Source organism: Hyperolius riggenbachi, chromosome 2 (assembly GCF_040937935.1).
Source record: "Hyperolius riggenbachi isolate aHypRig1 chromosome 2, aHypRig1.pri, whole genome shotgun sequence".
Lineage (NCBI taxonomy): Eukaryota > Metazoa > Chordata > Amphibia > Anura > Hyperoliidae > Hyperolius > Hyperolius riggenbachi.
In genome coordinates, this window is record NC_090647.1 from 61,189,076 (window position 1) to 61,211,971 (window position 22,896).

General features: G+C 43.7%; 1 protein-coding gene across 1 annotated transcript in view; it reads right to left on the minus strand.

Moving 5' to 3' along the window:
* The window catches only part of LOC137544792 (rho GTPase-activating protein 42-like), a 397,590-nt gene that overhangs the window by 253,957 nt on the left and 120,737 nt on the right, over positions 1-22,896 (minus strand). The window contains exon 2 of the mRNA XM_068265881.1: positions 7,269-7,364. Within this exon, the coding sequence (XP_068121982.1) occupies positions 7,269-7,364 (96 nt within the window). The remainder of the gene's footprint in view (positions 1-7,268; positions 7,365-22,896) is intronic.

Genomic DNA, 22,896 nt, shown 5'->3' on the forward strand with positions numbered 1-22,896 from the left:
TCTCTAATATTGGCTGTTTACACACTACTCAGCATTCTAAATGTTTTTACAGAGCAGGCTAGTGAACTATTGCCCTGTCCTCTGAAGAGAAAAAGAAAATACAGTGACTGATAGATGAGATAACAAGCTTCAGAAGACAGAGCTCTCTGGGAGTGGAGCTCAATGGCTCTTTTGCATAGATAACAACTGGAGTTTCTTATGTGGTAGTTTCTTAACTCTTCCTGTACTGGAAACAATATTAGACTTATGTCTCTGCTCCTAATGTTTTATTTCTTAGCTGTACTACACATACAAATCATTATATCCTAATTTTTTTTCGCTTCAGTGTCTCTTTAAAAGGAAATAAATATGGCAGCCTCCATATCCCTTTTGCTTCAGTTGACCTTTCAGTAAAGTTTTAAGGGGCGTAGTTATGCATAGCAGCGGTTGGGAAGTAGTTAATAAGTGTCAACCACACCTCAAAGTAAGCAACGAGCCTCTAGAATCTAAAAAGTTTAGGAAACACACTGAGAAGACCCCATAACAAGTTATGTCTTGGTCTACTGACTTCCATAAGCTTATAAAAACACTAAGTCGTTAAGGCGTGGAATCCCACTGAGATTCTAAAATTCACTTAATCTCCGGAAGCAGCACACATGTAGTCTCGCCCACTACTGTGGCCCTTAACAGGGTGAGATTGTTGGCGTGTATAATGCACAAGACACACAGGCCTTACAGTAGGCTACTAAAACAATACATCGGGTGTGCCGTCATACTGTGATCAAATCACCCAATCAGAGCCGTATCATCTGAACAGATGCTATGTGCGTATTTCACGCTTCTCCACTAATATTCTTCAGATGTCTTCTCTGAACGACCTGATAGATTTAGACTGGGTGTAGCGGGATGGCTGGCTATTTACAGAAACAACAATCCATATGTTTTACAGAAGGCCATCCAGCTCTCAAGTTATAAAAGAAAATATAGTGTTTATTTGTCATCGTAAACATGATTTGTACCAGACAGATACGGAGATAAGGATTGCAGCAATGTGGCTATGCATGGAATTTTCACAGTGAATTAAACATAAGTTCTAGTCAGCCTAAAAAAACAAAGAAATAAAAGAAAGGAGCTTACATCACAAACAAAGACCAAAAATAACCTCCAGGCCTACAAACATTGATTGTAAGGATGAACGAGAACAGTTTTGCAAAAAGTGAAACAGTCTCACAGAGGGTTGAGGTTTACACTTGTAGATGCCGTGTGGTGCGCACCAAATCGCACCCCAAAAACCAGCCTACATATGCCCCTGCGCCACTGTGCGGCAACAGTGCCATACGCATGGCGCCGCCCCTCGCTCACTGATGTACCGCCTGCTGGGCAGGAAATTGTCACTGATATTCCCACTGGTCGGCCATGCGCTCCACATCACACGGCGCTCCTGTCGTGCACACTTACTGCATTGCCCATTGATTTGCATTGCTGCATAATCTGTGAGGTAGGCACTGATCATGCGCCAACACCCTGCAGACTGTGTCAGGTGTGGGGCGGTTTGGATACTTCTTAAAGGAGTCGTCAGCCAAATCATGCTGCCCAACCGTGATATACTTACGGGGCTTCCTCCAGCCCCTTGCAACTGACATATCCCTCGGCCCGGAGTCCCCACCGGTGCAGAGGCCGACCTCCTCTGTTGCGGCTGCGCGAGCGCCACTGTCAATCAAGTGCACGTTGTCCGCAGTGTACTGCGCAGGCACAGTAGTTCTGCGGCTAGCGGCTACGAGTGGAGATGCTGCGAGGGACATGTCGGCTGCAAGGGGCTGGAGTAAGCCCCAAGTAAGTATATTATGGGGCAGCAGAATTTGGCTGACGACTCCTTTAAGGGCCAGAGACTTTTGGTTAAAAGAACGGGGCTCACTAATGTCACGCAACATGGACCCACCACTACCCCCAATCGGCAGTTGCTGAAGCCCACTCGCTCTGCCATCGCTATGGCAGCAGAGCTCCGTGAGCCAGTCAAGAGCCAATTTCATAGGCTCCTGACCCTGTGAGCCAATCACAGCCGATCACAGTGATCACAGGGTCAGGAGACGATTTCGGCTCACGGAGCTCAGCTGTCATACCGATAGCAGAGCGAGTGGGCTGCAGAGGCGGAAGAGAGGCGCGATCGGCGGTGGCGTGCGGAGCAGTCAAGGAAACCTACATCCAAGCAGGAATAACAGGTCCCAAACAGGGCATAGATTTCAATTAGCCTAGTCTGGAAGCAGTTCGAAAGAAAAAAAAAATTGGTGCTTGGGTCACTTTAAAGAGGAACTCCAGTGAAAATAATGTAATGAAAAAAATTGCTTAATTTTTACAATAATTTTTTATAAATAATTTAGTCAACGTTTGCTTCACTGCTGGCAGGTGATGTCAGTGTAAGGAGATGATGCATTTTTTGCACTTAGAAACAGCTGTTATTTCCCACAATGCAATAAGGCTCCCACAGTGTGATGTCAGGACCCTAGTACTGACATCACACTGGGGGAGGGGTTTCACCACTATATCAGCCGTACAGATGATTCGTTTGAGAAAAGGTAAGGATTTCTCATGGGAAAGGGGGCATCGTCTACTAATTGAGATGAAGTTCAATCCTTGGTTACAGGTCCTCTTTAAAGGCTTAGATCCAAAGTGACCTGGCTTTCTGGCAGCACCAACATCTGTGTAAGGGTGTCCTTTAAAAGGGGGGTAATTAGTACTTTCGTTTTGCAGTACTCGGTAAGCCTGGTAGTAATCAGCTAGCCTACACTTAAAGCAGCTTATAATCATGAACTAAGGATTATTTATACTATGAAGATTTATTGGTATCATAAGCATGCAATTCGTGTGCTTCTCTACGAATATAAATGAGGTTTGTGGTTATTGCATATTATTAAGTTTATGTTTCTGCAATTACAATTCTATAACTGCTTTAATCAGGGAGGCTGAAATGAATTCTAAGCTGTGTTGCTTACGTGTGAGCCTTCCAGGATTGCGGAACGCACGTTTTATGAACTCAGCTATGTGATTCATTAAAGAGGGATTCTCAACGACAAAATCAAATTCCATTTACCCACTGCTCGGTGTTTATTATGCAGTGTGCAACCTGATACTGCATTGCAAGCACTCCAATATAATCAGAAATGTTTCTGGTGTAATAATCTTATCTCAGGCCTAGTGCACACCAAAAACTGCAAGCAGATCCGCAAAACGCTAGCGGATTTTGAAGTGTTTTCTCTTATTATTATGAAGCATTTTGCGGTTTTGTGTAGCGTAATTTACTTAAAGTGAAGCGTTTTTGGTAGCGTTTTTGTGTAGCCGATTACAGATATTGTTACAGTAAAGCTGTTACTGAACAGCTACTGTAACAAAAACGCCTGGAAAACCGGCGTTTTATCAAGCGTTTTGCATGTTTCCTATACTTAACATTGGAGGCAGAAACGCCTCAGAAATTCAAAAAATGCTGCAGCCCGGGAGTACGCGTTTCTGCAAAACGCCTACCGTTCTGGTGTGCACCAGCCCATTGAAATACATTACCCGAGCGTTTCCACAGTTCTAAAAACGCTACCAAAACCGCTCGGTGTGCACTAGATTTCAGTCAGCCTGGCTCTATTTGGAACATGAAGGAAGCTTGCCATCACCCTTCCCACCTTCCTGCTCCTAACTGGTTGGCTGAGGGCAGTTCAATGTGAAGCTGAAATCTTATCTTGCTGTGCTCACATGTTTACAAAGCAAGCTAGCTATGACACAGCAGGGTCTAGGAGAAAAAAAGGGAGGAAATGACACCAGGATTGGCTTCAGTCAGAGGGAATAAAGATGGCAAATGCCAAGAACAGAATCATCTTTATTTTCTATAGAAAATTCACTGAAATCAAAGCGTGGACAGTACAATACATGTGTTACGTGAGTAGAACAAATAGTTATCTACGTGTTTTTATTAATGGCATAGTATGGCTGACCCTACTGCTTTAAAAGGTGAGTGAACTTGTAAATATATTAAGTCAGCCTTAAATTGCATCTTAATTACTGAGAAGGTTATCGGGAATGAAAGATCTTTCTGACCTGAAAAATGTGATTTGCCTGGCTGAGATTTAGGATGGGAGCATCACATAACCATGGCAACCCGACTAGCGGTGATTGAAAAACCTATATTGGGTCACTGTAAACCAAAGACTGCAAGGTAAAGCCTTTAATATGCCTTATTTCACTAGACACCATAGAGTCTAGAGGTCACGTGTTAATCTGCCATCAAATTTGGCCCACAAGTGTTTTCCCCACTTTGCATTATATTTGGCCCACTCTAGACAAAAAGTGAAACTATATTGCGGCTGAAGCCTAAATCACCGGCGAATACATATAGGGGATGGAGGGGGAAAGCACTAGACATCAGGGAACTTTTTAGGGGTGGAAGGGGACCACTAGACACCAAGAAACTGTATAAGGGAGGGAGTGGGGCCACTAGACACCAGGAAACGGTATAGGAGAGGGAGGGCCACTAACCACAATGGAACTGTATACTGGGGAAGGGGGGAGGCACTAGACAACAAGGAACTGTATAGGGGAGAGAGGTGGCATTAAACACCAGGGATCTATATAGGAGAGCGAGGAGGGCCACTAGACACCAGGGAACTGTATAGTGGAGGGAAGGAAGGCCATTAGACCCCAGAGAAACTTATAACGTAGGGAAGTGGCCACTGGACCTTGCGGTTGGCCCACGACTTGGTCCCAGTGCTCAGTTTCGGCCCACTGTTTGGCACCCCTGGTCTTGAGGCAAGTCTGTAGGAAAAGGGGTGACTGTAGGTGTTTTTTGATTCATCATCCGCAGACTAAAAGTGGCCACTAACGAATTTCTGGCAAAAATCGTTCAAGCGATCAAATAATTCTGATCGGAAGAAAAATTGTTCACTACACCATCAACAAAACCAATATTTGTTTCCTATCTATCACAACCAACAAGAAAATCCAAATTTTAGCTTGACCAAAGTCCAATCGGACGACTATTTTATAATCGTTTGTAATCGATTGTGCCCATCAATGGAGATTATTTACAACCAATCCGATTAGAATTTCTGATCTCTTGAACGATTTTTCGCTAGAAATTGGACAGTTAGTGGCCACCTTAAAGTTTCAAGTCTATTAATAAATCAATTTTTTATAACATAAAATTTGCAATTGTTCAGGGCAGTCCAGCAAATCTGTAATTTATATCTGTTAAAACTTTGGATACTACTGGTAGTTTGTAATTCCTTTCCTGGCCTCCTGGGCTAACCAGTAATCTGCTGTTTGTCCCGCTATAGGTAGTGTACAGGAAGCAGGAAGTCCAAGCCAGCCACAAGTAACACGTCACACTAGTCCGTGATGGGAAGCCTACCTAGAAACAAGGGAAGTCTTGCACTTTGGTTTGATTAAGCAGCTGTCACAGCAAAGAGAAAACGCAAACCTGCTTCATCAGCAGCAAAAAATATAAAAAAAATATCATGAAGACCATCTTCTTTGCTTGATCGGGAAGTACAGACACCATTCTGTGCAGGGAACCATCTACTGTCCTGACACTAAAGCCTGGTGCATATGAAACTTTGACGGACCATTGTTGGCCAATTTTATCACTTCCATGTAGTATAAGAGCTTAACCACAGAATCTGTTCACAGTGCTCAAAATCTGTTGCACCTCATACTACATGGAGGTGGTAAAATAGATTAGCCATTGGTCAACCACTGACCAATTTTATCACCTCAATGTAGTATGAGAGTTTACCTACAAAATCTTTTCAATGTATTCAAAATCTGTTGGCCTGCATCCTAGATAGAGGTGATAAAATTGGCCAATCAAAATTGAAACTGTGTACAAACTCAAGAGAATCGGAAGTGATAAAAAAAAGATACTTCCCTAAGGAGAGGGAAGGCTCTGGGTCCTAATGAGCCTTCTCGTTCCTCTCACGGCCCCAGCGTTCCAGCACTGTCACCCCCTTTCAAATCTCTCACCGCGGAAGGCTTCGGGAGCCCGAGTTCTACCGAAGATGGGGGGCTCTGTACTGCGCATGCGTGAGAGAGTGCGTGCTTGCACATGTGCAGTATGGAGTGGCCTATCTTCGGGAGCACTCGGGTTCCTGAAGACTGCCGAAGCCGCAGTGGCAGAGAGCAGTCTCCGACCCATCGGTCAGAGACTGATAACGGGGGAGCCAGCGGTGGAACGCGGAGACCAGGAGAGGAACGGAAAGGTTCAATATAGTAGAAAAAGGCACTCCAAAGGCTTTAAACTTGCGTTTGTGGTTTATTGAGCATGGACACATACATGTTACGGGTCACCTGACCCTTCCTCAAGTGTACACTAAGTTTGAAGCCTGTGGAGTGCCTTTTTCTACTATATTCAATGTTACTGTGTGGCAGGAGTGGTGGCCCTGCAGGAAAAGTACACCGGCAAGTGCTACCTGTCTATGGTTAGCTTACAAGGAGGCTACTGAAGAGGAACGGGAAGGCTCTATAGGACACAGAGCCTTCCATCTCCTTAGTGAAGTATCCTCTTTTTTTCTGCTTCAGACTCTCTTTATGGCCCAGTAGTAGCAGTAGGGTATTGTACCATGTTAGCCATCAGTAAAATGGTATCAAAATGGTATCATCCTGATTTAAAACTTCTTTTGCACACCAAAAACCTCTAGCAGATCTGCAAAACGCTAGAGGTTTTTGAAGCAGATTTCAGAGTGATTCTAGGCTTGTTTAGAGATGTTTTCTAAACATGCCTAGTGTTTTTTGGAGTGTTTTTGTGTATCAGATTACAAATATTGTTACAGTACAGCTGTTACTGAACAGCTTCTGTAACAAAACCGCCTGGAAAACAGCTCTGATCTAGCGTTTTTCAGAGCGGTTTTTTCACTTTCCTATACTTTAACATTGAGGCAGAAACACCTCAAAAATCGAAAAAAATGCTGCAGCCCCCGAGTTTGTGTTTGTGGAAAAAACGAACCGCTCTGGTGTGCACCATCCCATTCACTTTCATTAGCCAAGTGGTTTTCCTCCTGCAAGCATTTTACAAAAAGCTCCAGAACCGCTCTGGTGTGCACCAGCCCTAAGACAAGCAAAGTAGTGAGGTTACAGATAAATGCTTAGCAGACAGCCCAGAGACGATCTTTGATTCAGGCAGAGTTGGTACATTTCTCTCCGCCTGAGAATATCCACATTTTAGGCTAAATCATTAAACAAGAAAACATCTTCATAACAAGAGCTACAGAGAGAGAGCTCGGAGGTACAATTACTTGTTACAATAAAAAGCATCTCACCTATATTAATTTCATCGTCTGTCTCCGCATCTCCGATGCACTCAAACTGGAAGTCCTGCAGGGAGTGAGAGAACTTCTGTACAGCCATTGACAGATCTGGAATAAAAAGTATAGCAGCATAAGGGAAGATATATTACTATCACAAATCAAAAACATAAAAGTAACATGCAAAATAAAGGGAGGGGGGTGGATGGCGCTACAAGCCCTTTCCCAAAAGCAATATCCCAGTGTTTCATCACTTACAGCTTTAAAACAACAACAACAAACAATATTTGTAAAGCGCTTTTCTCCCATAGCACTCAAAACTAGGGATGCTCATTCGGATTCCGAGTAAATGCAATTTCCGAAATTCCGATCAATTCCGGTAATGCAAGTGCAGTAGGCGGAAATTTCCACCGGACATCGCGGAAATTTCCGCCGACTTTAACATAGATTTTCTCAAAAACTATAAGGTCTTTTTGAAAACTTTTTTTTGCATGATTCAGTTTAATAAACCCTGAAAATGTGGCGTTTCTAGGACTTACGGTGGCTTTGCTATTAACCGCTAAAGTCTGCAGATTTTTACTGTAATGTAAAATGCAAAAAATCTGCATCTGCCTATTTTCTGCATTTTACATTACAGTAAAAATGCGCCGACTTTAGCGGTTAATAGCAAAGCCCCTGTAAGTCTTAGAAACACCACATTTTCAGGGTTTATTAAACTGAATCTTGTGAACAAGATGCAAAAAAAAGTTTTCAAAAAGACCTTATAGTTTTTGAGAAAATTGATGTTGAAATCGGGTGGAATTTCCGCGTTTTCCGGCGGAAATTCCGCATCGGAATGCGGAAATAGGTAGCGGAAATCGGAATCGGTAATTGGCAATGGCGGAATGCAGATTTACCGCGGAATCGGAAATTGGCATTTCCAACCATTCCTACTCAAAACACATACGCATGGCTCAGACTAATAATTGGCTGATTGGTAAATTGTGATACAGTGGAAGAACTCTAAGTCCAGAGATACCAGGCTAAACAGGGGGCTACACAGTCTGGATTTGAATGTGTCTTTACTGTCTTTAATGTCTTTACTGAGTGTGGTAGGGAATTCCAAAGGGTAGAAGCAGCATGACAGAAAGCTCTGGCTCCATAGGTTTTGAGGTGCATTCTGGGAGTGACCAAGTTGATGGATCCTGCTGATCTGAGGTTGTGAGAGGTGTGGTGCAGTTATCAAAACCATTAATTATGATAAAAGACAAAAGATTATTTCTAATAAAAACAGATAAAACATTAAAGAGATACTGTAGTGACGTATACATTATTCAGGATACCCACTTTTACAGTAATTTTCCTGTTTTTTGCATCAGAAACACTTCATATATCTGTATTGCTATATATTGGTATGAAGACCCGCCCTCCCAGTGATGCTTAGCTTAGGCTGATTATGTATGCGTAATTCTCCTCCCCCATCAGCCCATACGGTCACTAGACACCAGACAACTATTTAAGGATGCATAGGGGGCCCTCTAGACATCAGGGAACTGTTTAGAGGTGGGAAGGGGATCACTAGACACCAGGAAACTGTATGGGGAAGGAAGGGAAGACCACTAACCACAAGGGAACTGTATACGGAGGAGGACCACTAGGCACCAGGTAACTGTATAGGGGAGAGAGGAGGCATTAAACATCAGGGATCAATATACAGTAGGGGAGGGAAGAGGGCCACTAGACCCCAGAGAACTGTATAGGGGAGGGGAGGGAAGGGGGGGCCTTAGACACCAGGGAACTTTATAAAGCAGGGAGGTGGTCACTAGACATTGCAATTGGCCCCCGACTTGGTCCCAGTGTTCAATTTCTATTGAGTTTGGCACCCTTGGTCTAGAGGCAAATCTGTTGGAGGTGGCTGTTGGTTGGGTTAGTTGATCCACTGGGTGGATTGCTCGAGCGTTGAGGGTCAAGGGCCTCTCCCCTCCAACCCAATACCGCATTTGTTAATTTTCCAAACAGGTTTTGTTTATGTTTTTTTGCTTTTTACCCAAAAAACATTTTGTGAATGTTGGCCTTTATCAGCCGTACAGATGTCCCTGATGATCTATTCAAACAAAGCTAAAGCAAAAGGAGTATCGGCTACTAATTAGGCTGACCGCCCGCTAGTTCTATGTCACCCCAATCCTACTGCAAACAATACGCTCTGATCCACAGCACTCCTAAGGCAGCGCTTTAAAATACTTTTTTGTAACCTTGATGGTGCAATTAATTTAACAGCTTACTTTCAAAGATGGGCTGATTTCACCGGCGGTGAAAAAAAAAAACCTCCATCATCTCTACACAAAAAGAATAAGCGTTCCCTTCACAGTCTTTGGGGTTTTAAACGTGTTTTTCATACTTCAGGAGAGAAGACGAAGGCAATGTATAAATAAGGTTCAATAATAGTAATTGCTATCCATCTAAATTTAGCTCGGCATTCTGATCCAATTCAGATGGAGAATTATCATCCATTTACGTGAAAAGGCCTCAAGCCAGGAGGTGTCATTTTTCTTCTCCGGCTCCACTAAAGGTCATTCTCCCCCTCAAAGCTCTCTCCAGCCATCTGAGACCTGCAGAGCTAAATTGCCATTGATTAAAATAATTAAATACTGAAATAACACAGTGAAAATGGCACTCACAAGACTTCCCGCTAAATTAAGGACTTTGTGAGGAAGATGCCAAAACTCGGATGTATCGGGAGATGAATTAAAAACTAATAAAAATGGAAGTGTGGGGGAGGACGGCCATATTGTTGTGCATGAAGAACCTGGATTAATTGTGACCTATAGGAAACCCGATCATCTGAAAATGGACTACAGGTTGCTGGGAATATACTATACAGATAGGTTATGAGACACAGTTGTCATGGCAATAGTATAGGTATCCATAGTTTACTGGACTTTCATAACTTGTCAAGCTCCTTTGATGAGCTATCACAAGGATGAAATATGGGGAGGAACGACAGAAGATAGACTCTGATCTTCATTAACATGGCATTATAGAATTGGTAATCAGGATTCCCAAAAGTGGAGGAAAACGTTTGCCACTTCTTTACAAATATATAGGGATGCTGTTCCGAGTGGCTACCTTCTCGTAGCCATTTAGAAACGAAAAGTTAATTACAGCAGCTGTGGGGACGGGTGAGGAAGGGTTAACTTACCCATGCTGCCGTCTGTTCCAAAGCGCTCCAATCGCATCACACTTTGCGTTCCAAGTTGCATTCCATGTCACTACCATAGTTGTGACGTGGAACGCGACTTGGAGCGCAGTGTGCGACGCTATTAGAGCGCTTTGGAACAGACGGCAGCATGGGTAAGTTAACCCTTCCTCACCCGTCCCCACAGCTGCTGTAATGAACTTTTCGGTGGGTCTAGCCTGGAGTGCAATGCCATAACAATACAGATGATATAGACACCAGTTCAACTGCAAAAGAAGTTTATATTTATTTATTTATGTATTTATTTATTTATTGTATTTATAAAGCACCAACATATTACGCAGCGCTGGACATTAGTTTATGTTATAGACAATATTTAGGGGTTACATACAGCAATATGACAATACAGGAATACAAGAAAGACCAGATCATGCAGCACAGTATGAGTACAAGGTAATGCTTAGTCAGTCACTGGAGGGGAGCATGGAGATTAGGCAAGTTAGGTTCACTCAGATGCATAGCATGGGTGCACAGTAATGGAGGTGCATGATCAGGTAGGACACAAAAGGAGGAGGAACCTGCCCAAAGGCTTACAATCTAGAGACAACGCGTTTCACAGGTCATGGCCCGCTTCCTCCGGTCATTTCAAAATCCCTGAATAGCATAGGGGATAGAGTGTAGGCGCCTCTAATCTTATTATGCCACGCCTTTTTTGAAAGTTCACAACGCAGAACCGTAAACATACAGTATATGGATATTCGCAGTACAGATAGATTGATATTCTGTTATGATTCTATTATACTGTCTTCACCCGCATTCCACGGCTCAGCAAACGCTCACCACGATATCAAACACGGCTTTACACCGCAGCCTACAACAGCAAGGATACATTACTATCATCATGATTCCACAAAGCATGGCGTCCTGCTAAGATCACACCTCCAGCTAAGTGGCCTCGCGCCTCTGCTTCCCGCCAATCCCCTTCCAGGAAAACAGATATAGAATGTATGGCTTGTCCTAAAGTGAAGATTTAGGCATGCTAAGCATAATAACTCTCCAATATAAGCCAGAGAAGGAAAAGAGAGCATACTCAGCGATTCCTTCCACAGCCAAAACAACATCTGCTTCAAATGATCCATGATTGATTTTAATAGCTTATCTCGCAGACATTCCACAATGTATGCAGAGAGGGGCTTCCGGTGCCAGGAGAAGCCGGCATGAAACCCAACCTACCAATTACAACGTAATTCCTTTAAACCTGCCCTTCAATGGACATTGTACAGTGTCTGCAGCACTTTCATTATTAGGCAGCATGCGCTGTATATAAGTCCTGACACAAGAGCCATCTCGTTGGGTGAAAGTCTTATAGAGAAGCTTTCCAAACACTGTACATAGTTATGGAGAATGCCATCTTGCCCTTTTAAAGCAGACCTGAACTCAGAACTTCCTCTCTGCTCTAAAAGATAATCAACAGCATAATAACCTTTAAAGAAATACATTTCTTTGTTACAGCTGATATAATTCCTGCAATAAACCCGTAGTGTCTACTTCCTGCTTTAATGGAAGCAGACATAGGGTTAACATCCTGTGTTTACAAATTTGATGCTCTACCAAAGCAGCCAGCTGACACACCTGAGAGATCAAACTACACTTGTGATTAGTCACAGATGAGGGTTATTAGACGGGCTAAGTTCTCTAAATAAATACAGGGTGCATTTCTCTGTTTTCCATCTGACCTGTGCAAGAGTTCAGGTCCACTTTAAATGCATTACTCGCTCCCAAATATGCAAATCATCTCTTTATACTCCTGAAAGCCAGGCTGCCATCCAGAACTGCTGGTTTGTTGTGAGCCAGTAGATAATATATTTTACAGAGCCACACCAATCCAACATACAGACAGCCTGTTTCAGACTTATTGGTACTCATCAGTGCACAGTATGGCTTGATATCACTCTATGGGTTAGGGCTTGGACCAGTAATACCCAGCCAGCTAATGGTGACCCAGAACCACTAGAGAAGTATGGAGGGCTAATAGAGACCAAAAAGCACTCTCTTAAAAAGCAATGCTCAATGTAACTTTGCCTTTTTAAAACAGAAGGTATTTGTGATAATTCAGCTTTAAGTTAGTGACTGTGGTTTCCCATGATGCCTCACTCTCGTATTTGCAAATCATCTTTTTATGTCACATTTAAAAAGTACGGAGTGGTAGTGATGGTCCTGTCCAGGAGAACTCATGGAGAAGGATGTGATTTGTTTAATCAGCTGATAAATTTGCAAAGCTCTCATTGGCTGTGATCACATCCTGCTTTAGCACATGATCATGACTAGCAAATCAGAGACTTGCATATCGATCACATGACCAATCTGATCCCATGCTTCTCCATGAGTTCTCCAAGACATGACCTTCACTGTACAGAGGTTACAGAAATGCTCCCAGGGGACTGTGTAGGGATTTTTTTCTGTTGTTTTTCTGTTTTATTTATTAGGGTTAGTTCTAAAATTTTTGGTGCAGGCCAATCAGCATGCTACTGTGGAGCAGCTCACTGAAATGACCCCAGGGGGTTCCTTTGATGGACGCAGAGGCTTCCCTCTCCATAGGTATTTATCTACTGTTTTCTTTTTTTCGTCGGGTTCGCTTTACAGCAAACCATGAAGCGAAAATAAACTAATGAGCTTATGAATTGTATGTGTAGTACAACTAAAGGTAGCCATACACTGGTTGCCATCAGATTCGACCAACAGATAGCTCCCTCTCTGATCCAATCTGATCAGAGAGGGATCGTATGGCTGCCTTTACTGCAAACAGGTTGTGAATCGATTTCAGCATGAAACCGACCACAATCTGTGAAGCTGCCACTGCCGTCCCCCCACCCCACCCCACATACAGTACCTGCTCAGGCCATCGCGAGTCCCCCTCTGTCCCCGCGGCTTCTTCTCCGCGCTGGATTCCGGACCGGCTGCAGCTTCATTGAACTGCCTGTCCGGGGAAGCTTAAACAGTAGAGGGTGCTCTACTGTTTAAACTTCCTGCCAGGACAGGAAGTTCAATGAAACTGCAGCCGGTCCGGAATCCAGCGTGGAGAAGAAGCCGCGGGGACAGAGGGGGACTCGCGATGGCCTGAGCAAGTAATGTATTGCCGCTAGCGTTGGTCGTCAGGTATTCGAACGCCACTATCGACGCACTCCCGACCCGCCGGCGATCGACCAAAATCTTCCGCACGGACGGATCGACGGGAACGATTGATTTTGGAGAAAAATCGATAGTTCTGTCAGCGTTTTCTCGTTTTTTTTTTGTATATCGGCGGGAAAATCGTTAGGTGTATGGGCCCCAGAACAATAGGAAAGAAAAAAGTTGCATGTTATTTTTCAGTACAAAAGTTAAAAAAAAAAAAGTTAAGTTGTTATCCATGGAAAAAATCTTCTCTGAGCTATTTGACCCACTAGGTCCAATACAGTTCTGTTTTCTGAAGCACTTTAACAGCCAAGAAACAGTGCGAGACAGCTTGAGATAAAGTTTTACTGCAGGAAAGTTCAAAGGGCCATTATTTCTGCTTTGTTTATAGCTTAAAATACAGAGTGTAGTTTCTAAACTGCAAATATGACAGAATGATGCAATGTTATAATAAAAAAAATGCTATATAACTAAAAATAAAAATATGAGACTCTTTCCTATGCTACTAATGTTCTATTCATTTTCTGTACTACACATACAATTCATTATAGCAACATTTTTGGATTAAGGTTTGCTTTAATTGATAATTCCATGATTGTTAAATATCATTTAAAAAGGACTGTACAGGCTACTTTGTAAATTAAGGTTATTAAAGTCTTCCCAGTGGCAAGTGCTTTCATTTAAAGCCTGTGTTTAAGAACTGTTTTCCCTTGAACATAGTTACTATAATGGTGAGTGTGTAATAAAGCATTTAACTCTTCCTCCCAGCGTGTTTATAAAAGCCACACATACCTTTCATCAGATGCTTTGCTGTACAATAAGCAGGAAGGAACTAGAAATTAACTGATGGTAATACTGTGCAGATCTCTGGCTGCAGTGCTGGGCACCGTGAGTAAATCTGGCAGCAGCAGAGAGGGAGGAGTCAGCAGCAGGGGGAGGAGTCAGCAGGGGGGTTACTCAAGTGAGCTCAGAGGGAAAGACTGGCTGATGACCCCTCCCACACTATCTCATGCTGATAATGATGGGATAGGGGGAGGAGTTTACCAAGGAGAATCTGACACTGGCACAGGAAGCCAGTTTTCTACACCCAGCCAGGTGAAAAAAAATTGTGCAAAAATGATTTGTGCATTGCCTTTTATGATATAAAAGCAAAACAAAACATGAACCTGAACTAGACCTTTCAAGGCAAGAGTTTGTCTTGAGTGCCACTTTAATTCATTAAAGTTTTTCTTCTTGGCGAAAACCTCCCCTACATCTCTAAAGGTTTGATGGCATTATCTCCTGTGTATATTTGTCCTGTATGGGCGCCTCTCGTGTCGTCTCGCTCGATCATTCAGACACTGACCTTTCCTTGACCAATTTATCTCTTGTTAATGTGAAAATACAATTCATGGAGAAAAGTGCAGAATGTGTAAAAACGCAGGCCAAGGAAGCTCAGCTGTTGAGGAAGACCTTTTCCCCGGGGTCTGCAAATATTATAAATGAAAATACAGACGTCTCTTAGAAATAAATGGGAGAAAAACAGGAAAGTACGAAACCGGTCGTGCTCAAATGTGTGATGCAAAAACTCCTAAAATCCTGCATCTAGGAGATCATATGTAACTTATCCTTCACCTGCTCTCCATCTCTGTACCCCATTGATGAAAAGATGGGTGGTTACGTAAGGACTGCATTATGGCTGGATAGTGCACTGGTTAAAGGGAACCTAAACTGAGAAGGATATGGATTAAAGCTGCGCATCCGCACTCCCGTCTATGCGGACTGCGCTCCCGCTGCAATCCTGGCGGCCATCTTATGTGGGGAAAGCTAGCACGACCCGTGCTGTGGGGCCGGGATGTGACCTTGGTCTAAATACAGTTACAGAAACTGTGTGGAATGGAAGGAAGGGCGGGGATGACGCCCCCCATAGAACAAGAATGCACACAGGTATTGATCTTAAATACAGTTTTTCACCTCGTAAGTCCTTTAAAGAGTAACTGTTAGCCCCCAAAGTGAAATTTAAATCTGTACAGCAATGTTTTATTTAGTATTAAAGTGATCAAAAAAGCCAATGCGTTCTGCAAAAATCAATATAATTTTGCTACTATGTAGCCTTTTGCCCACGCTAACGACGCAAAGCCGCATATCAGATACTGATGACGAGCATGCAGAGCATGCCTATGTTTGCCCGACCCCCCTCTCCCCCCCAGGACCAGGTGCCGATCTATTTGCACCACAAACAGCTGACCGCTCTGACACGGAGACAGAGCGGCAGCACTTCCAGCGGGAGCACCGCAGAGCAGCCGCCGCCGAGTCACATGTGAGAGAATCACATGTGAGAGATGCACGGCGGCGGCTGCTCTGCGGTGACGGCGCTGGAAGTGCTGCCGCTCTCTCTCCGTGTCAGAGCGGTCAGCTGTTTGTGGTGCAAATAGATCGGCACCTGGTCCTGGGGGGGAGAGGGGGGTCGGGCAAACATAGGCATGCTCTGCATGCGCGTCATCAGTATCTGATATGCGGCTTTGCGTCGTTAGCGTGGGCAAAAGGCTACATAGTAGCAAAATTATATAGATTTTTGCAGAACGCATTGGCTTTTTTGATCACTTTAATACTAAATAAAACATTGCTGTACAGATTTAAATTTCACTTTGGGGGCTAACAGTTACTCTTTAAGGGCTCTGCCTCTGGCACAGGAGACCAGTGTTTGAACCTTGGCTTTTCGTGTTTAGTAAGCCAGTACCTATTGAGTGAGGGGACCTTGGGCAAGACTCCCTATAACACTCCTCCCTAGTGACTGCAGCTCAATCGCTTTGAGACTTCCAGGAGAAAAGCGCAATATAATTGTTCTGTGTCCTTTCTATTATATGTCCCTACTTTGCCCCTGCAGTGGTAGATGACTGTGCAGAACTCTGGGAAATAGAAACGGTTTTAGGAACCTTTTTCTTTTTTTTTTTTGAGGACAAACAGCTGGTTTACCAGAAAAAATATTGTAATTTCTGCATAAACTGACTATTTTCTTAGATTGCCATATTCATAAAAGTAAGGAGGAGCTTAAAAGATTGCCGTTTTTCAGCCTGATTATCATTTTTTATAGAATCATCGACTTCAGAATAAATCCCCCACTAAAGATGCCCTATTACCATATTTATGGATTGACAAACAGTGTTTGCCAGTTTGAAACGCCAAAGATTGAAAGGAAGAGCGGTGGTTTCAAGCACAGTCGAAATGGCAGGGAAAGCTGACATAGTTTAATGTGAAAACAAATGGACCCTAGGAAAGGTAGCAGCTCTGATCAGTATTGGGTATCCCCCCTCCCCCCACCATAGGTATCCAGATTTGCCCCCAGTATTAAGTAGAGACCCCCCTCCCCAAGTAAAGGTAGCCAGAGCCATGAGAGAAAGGTGTGCTTGTAGCCAGGGCTGTGGAGTCGGAGTCGAGGTCTGAGCAATTTTGGGTACCCGGAGTCGGAGTTGGAGTCGTGGTTTCAGAAACTAAGGAGTAGGAGTCGGAAGATTTTTGTACCGACTCCACAGCCCTGCTTGTAGCTGTTACTCCCCTGTCAGTGCCATCAAGATGTGAGTGTTTGCTCATTGTAAAATCTTTCCTTTCCCCGATTTACCTCCTGAAATGTATCACTGGTAGTGACATCTACAATTCTGCCAGGTGATCTGTGAGGAATGTCCGTTACTGAAAGTTCTAGGCACAGAGGGAGATGCTGCTTGCTTGCCAGTTGGAAAAAGCTGTTATTTCCCACAATATGGGCCTGTACACACTGCTGCGCTTTTAAAATCGCAAGCCTTCATGAGAATAGAAAAAGCGCATCGCACCAGTGTGTACAGGTCTTCACGATTTTCATTATTTTTCAAAAGACCTTGCTATTAAAAAGCGCGTACGATTTGAAAAGCGCAGCGCAAGCGCAGCAGTGTGTACAGGCCCCATAACTAGGTTCACAGACAGGAAACTGCCAGGTCATGACATCACACTGTGGGAGGGGTTTCGCCACAATATAAGCCATACAGATGTTCCTGATGCTCTATTCAAGAACAGGTAAAGATTTCTCGTGGGAAAGGGGTATCGGCTACTGACTGGATGAAGTTCAATCATTGGTTAAAATTCCTTAAAGAGAACCCGAGGTGTGTTTAAAGAATGTTATCTGCATACAGAGGCTGGATCTGCCTATACAGCCCAGCCTATGTTGCTATCCCAAACCCCACTAAGGTCCCCCTGCACTCTGCAATCCCTCATAAATCACAGCCGTGCTGTGAGGCTGTGTTTACATCTGTAGTGTCAGTCTCAGCTGCTCCCCCACCTCCTGCATAGCTCCAGTCCCTGCCCCCGTCCCTTCCCTCCAATCAGCAGGGAGGGAAGGGATGAAGGCGGGGACTGGAGTTCTGCAGGAGGCGGGGAGAGCAGCAGACTGACATTATAGAGATAAACACAGCCAGCTCTGACAAGCTGTTTGTCAGCAGCATGGCTGTGATTTATGAGGGATTGCAGAGTGCAGGGGGACCTTAGGGGGGTTTGGGATAGCAACAGCGGCTGGGCTGTATATTCAGATCCAGCCTCTGTATGCAGATAATATTCTTCAAACCCACCTCGGGTTCTCATTAAGTTATATTCAGTAAAGTTCCTCTTTGTGTTAAAAATCCAGGTTTGCCAGTTAGGCTCGTATTGCAGTCCACTCCTGCTTTTTATGATTGTTGAGTTTCTTATGGCCCATACTCACGAGGGACTTTTGTCGCCTCAACACGCGGCGCGCGCGTGTTGCGGCGACAGGTCGCCCGTGAGTATGGGCCGCCGCACACGCGCGCCCCCCGAACTGTCGCCCGCCGCTCTTGTCGCCATGCGATTGAAAGTTTCAATCGCATGGCAACAGTCGCCGCCGCACCTCCGCCGCAACTGTCGCTAGTCCGCGTGAGTACGCGGACTAGCGACAGCAACCTCCATAGAGGTGAATGAAGCTTCCGGCGGGGGGAGGAGGAACGTCGGCGACAGCTTCCGTCTCGCCGCTGGTCCCTCTTCCGCGTGTGTACGCGGAGGGACCTGGAGAGAAGCTGTCGCCGGCCTGTCGCTAGCACGCTCACGTGTGCTGGCGACAGGCCACTTCTGCAGCCCGTGAGTACGGGCCATAAGCACTTGCTGGGCCTTTCTCCTCACACTCCTCTCCTGCTGCTTCTCACAGTCACAGAAGCTTGATGGCCTAATATTGGGTATCAAAGAGAGAATGGGCAGCAAGACTGTAATTTTCAGCACTAGCTTATTAAACCCCATGACCAAAACTGGATAGAGAGAAAGTAGGCACATTTAAAGTGGTGTTAATACTGCATAAACACGTGCTTATTTCTGTATATAGATGTCGCTTCAGGTCACCTAAAAGTGAAATGCTGCGGATGCATCACTTCAGATTGCAGCCATATTTCTCACGGACGAGATCTGTACTTTTTAGTGCTCAAATTGTCCTCTAATGTCCCAGGAACTCTCCTCTTCCTGAGTGTGTAATTAGATGCGCGGGCAGACATTTTAACTCTCGAGGAGTCAGCTCTACTTAGACAATAGGCACTGCTAATACTCAGCTTGCTGGAGGGAAAGCTGGATATAAGCAAAGTAACAAAATCAAAACAATGTTCAAGAAATCCATTATGATGCACAGATATGGACGGAGGGGATTCCTTTGTTATCAACAAGAGAAGAATACCAATTTAAGTTAAAGAGGAACTGTAGTAAAAATAACATCATTAATACAATTGCTTATTCATTTCATTCATATTCATTTCTCTCCCTGATTTTCGTTCTAAAATGTATCACCGGTGGTGACATCTTCTTTACTTCTGCCAGGTAATCTGTGCAGAATGTTTGTTTACTGAGATTGCTTGCTTGGCAGCTGGATTTCCCATAATGCAACAAGGTTCACAGATAGGAAACTGTCAGGACAATAGTTATGACATCACTCTGTGGGAGGGGTTTCACCACAATATCAGTTGTACAGATCCCCCCCCCCCATCTTTATGATCTAAGGGGAGAAAATTTAAATATTTCCCATGGGAAAGGGGGTATCAGCTACTGATTGGGATGTTTAATCTTTGGTTAAAGTTCCTTTTAAAGTATTAGTGTTGGGTATTAAATTAGTGTTGGGTATTTGGCAAGGTAAAGGTTGTAGTTAAGTGTAATGTTAGGTTTAGGTGTACTTTATAATAAGTACCTGTTAAAGCGGATCCGAGATGAAAAACTAACTATAACAAGTAACTTGTCTATATATCTTATCTAAAGTTTAGATAGTTTACACAGCAAATCTAACTGCAAACAGCTTCAATAGAATATGATTATTTCTTCCTGTGATACAATGACAGCAGCCATGTTGTTTGCAAACATTACACAGAGGCAGGCTTATCTGCATCTTCAGCACTTAGCCTGTAAAAAAAAACCTAATCCCCCTGCCTCCTGCCCAGACTGAGCTCCCATGAGCCCTTGCTACTGTCTGAAAATGCCTTGGCTCTCTGAAAACCTGTGGGCATGGCTTGTTTAGTTCATAGGGAATTCGAGTATTAAATCAAAAACAAAAAAGAATTTGGCTTGAGGAATGCCCTATAAACAATAGGAAAGGAACACAATTATGCAATGAGTAAAAGTTCATCTCGGATCCACTTTAAGTTAGGCATTGGGTGATACATGGCTCCCACATAACTGGCTTTGTAGGGTTAGGACTTCTGGAGGGAATATTTAAAACTAAGAGGTCAAAGCTGATACTATGAGTATTTATTGCTATACACACAGCCAACTAAGACACGACATTGACCTGAGGAAGCAGGGGTGTCACCCGGGGAACGCATTGGCTTCAATTCATCAAGCATTACCGCATTCGGTAATGCTGAAAACAGCTGACTTAACGAAGCACTTTAGAAAATGTTAATTCATCAAAGCTGTTACCGAATGAGAAGCTGAAATGACACAGCAATGAGATAAATTACCGACATGTGCTCAACAAATGTTAATTCATCAAGGTTCCCACATTCGATAACACATTCGGTGTTTATCTCAAGCTCTCCCCTGTCGTTACAGGCTTCGAAAGCCTTCTGTGTGAATGTTTTCATGATTAGCAGGAGCAGGCAGCCAATAGAAACAGCCCCTGTTCTCCTGCAAGTGCCGCTGATAGGTCACACAGGCTTCTCCACACAAGCTTTCAGACCCCCCAAGCAGTGAGCAGAGAGAACGGGTCAAAATATATCCCCAGATTCCCTTCGGTGGTGTAACCCTTTCAGGCCCTGTTTGATAATGCAAAGATGCTGGTGGTGAAATCACCAAGCATGGCATTTGTAATGTCTCCAGGAAGTTCATCTACGTTGTGGCAAATAAGTAAAATGTTAAGAAACACTGATGGACAGATTCAGAGCAGCAGAGGCAGTATAAGTAACAGTAAATATAACACACGTTTACATGTAAAGGGATGTCTGGATGCCTTCTATTGTTATCAGCTTGTAACAACACAGAGACATTCCAAGCTGCTCTGCACCACTCTGCAGTTATCGAACAGCCTTTGATGAATTGAAGCCTAGTAGTTCGGTAACTTAACGAACCTCTACCACACATGGGAAAATATTGATGAATTAGCACAGTGAAGTGTAAAATACCGAATGCGGTATTTTAAGGACTGGGGTTTTGTTATCGAACACCCTTTGATGAATTGAAGCCAATGGCTTCAATTCATCAAAGGGTGTTCGATAACAAAATGCTAGCAAAATTGTCTCTTTAAGTGCGGAATAAAATCACCTCTAAAACTCATTGGTTGGTCATTCCTCAGAAGTTAAGCCAATACTTCCCTTCCATTTTCACCTCCTTCCACCAATCATAGATATGAGGTGTATTCCGCCAGCTGTGGTCTCCTGTGCCCCATGCACTAAGAACTGTGATTACAGCACTAAAGACATGCATAGGCCAGTGTGAATTGCAGCTGTACGGGGGACTGCATGACACTGACATATAGGCAGAATAAGGCACTCACACTAGTTGCATTATAAGTGCTTCCAATCATCCTATGATGAATACAAAGAGGGATTAAACAGTCATTTTTTTCCTGTTACCCTGCAGTCCAGCTTTCATCTTCGCATAGAATGATAAATGTTTCATATTTAACATGGAAACCGTAAAGCCATTACTCACGCCGCTACTAAAAACACAGAGTTGTACTTTTAAGCCTCAACATAAAATCGCAGTCACATGTGGTCAGCATTACAACTGAAGAAACAAGCAACATAGTTCATCAAAAAAGCAATCAAACTTTCCTTGTGACTCATCAATTGTAATCTACAGTCGTAGCAAGCAAAGGCACTGCAACAGGCCGTCCCTTCTCGCTGCAAAATACTCGGGAGGGTTTTTCCTTCTGACAAAGCGTGCAACAACTGGTTCCAATAGAAAATGACATCTTGTAGCATTCGTAAGGTTTGCATTAGATCAGCAAGAACAAGTGACTCATCTACTGCAAAATAAAAATGACATCAAGCCTGCGATGGGTTACTAATGCCAAGTGCCACTAGAAAACAGAGTTAGGGTGAAAACAAAAAGAACATTTTAGACAAGACGTCGCTGGCACGGTAACCAGGGCTGTGGAGTCGGAGTCGGAGCAATTTTGAGTACCCGGAGTCGGAGTTGAAGTTTAGGTCAGTGATTTCATAAACTAAGGAGTCGGGAGTCGGATGATTTTGTACAAAATCCACAGCTCTGGTAAGTATTAGACTAAGGATTCGGAGTCGAAGAGTCGGAGTCCTTTTGGGTACCCGGAGTCGGAGGTTTCATAAACTGAGGAGTCGGAGTTGGAGTCGGAAAATTTTTGTACTAACTCCACAGCCCTGATGGTAACAAACTCGTTCCATTGATTACTGATAAGTCTTAGGACTGGAACGCACTAGAGCGATTTTGTGAGCGTTTAGGGAGCGATTCAAAATGCTAGCGATTTCCCCAAACGTTCACCTAATGTTAATGGATGGGCCAAATTCCACTTCAGCGATTGCAATTACCAAAATCGCAAAACAGGAAATGCAGCATTCTTAGTGTTTAGCGTTAGCGTTTCTGCGATGTAAAGTATATAAACGCTGGTGTAATCGCTTGTCAAAACCTACACAGAGCGATTTCGCTAGCGTTTTTGAAATTACTGCAAACTGTAAAAAAATTTAAATTAAATGAAAGGACCAATCAGAATGAAAAACGCTAATTGCTAATCGCTACACAATCGCTGGCAAAACGCTTACACTTTTTAAATTCGCTACCAACATCACCAGAAAACGCTCATGAAATTGCTTACAAAACGCTCATACAAAATGCTAGCGC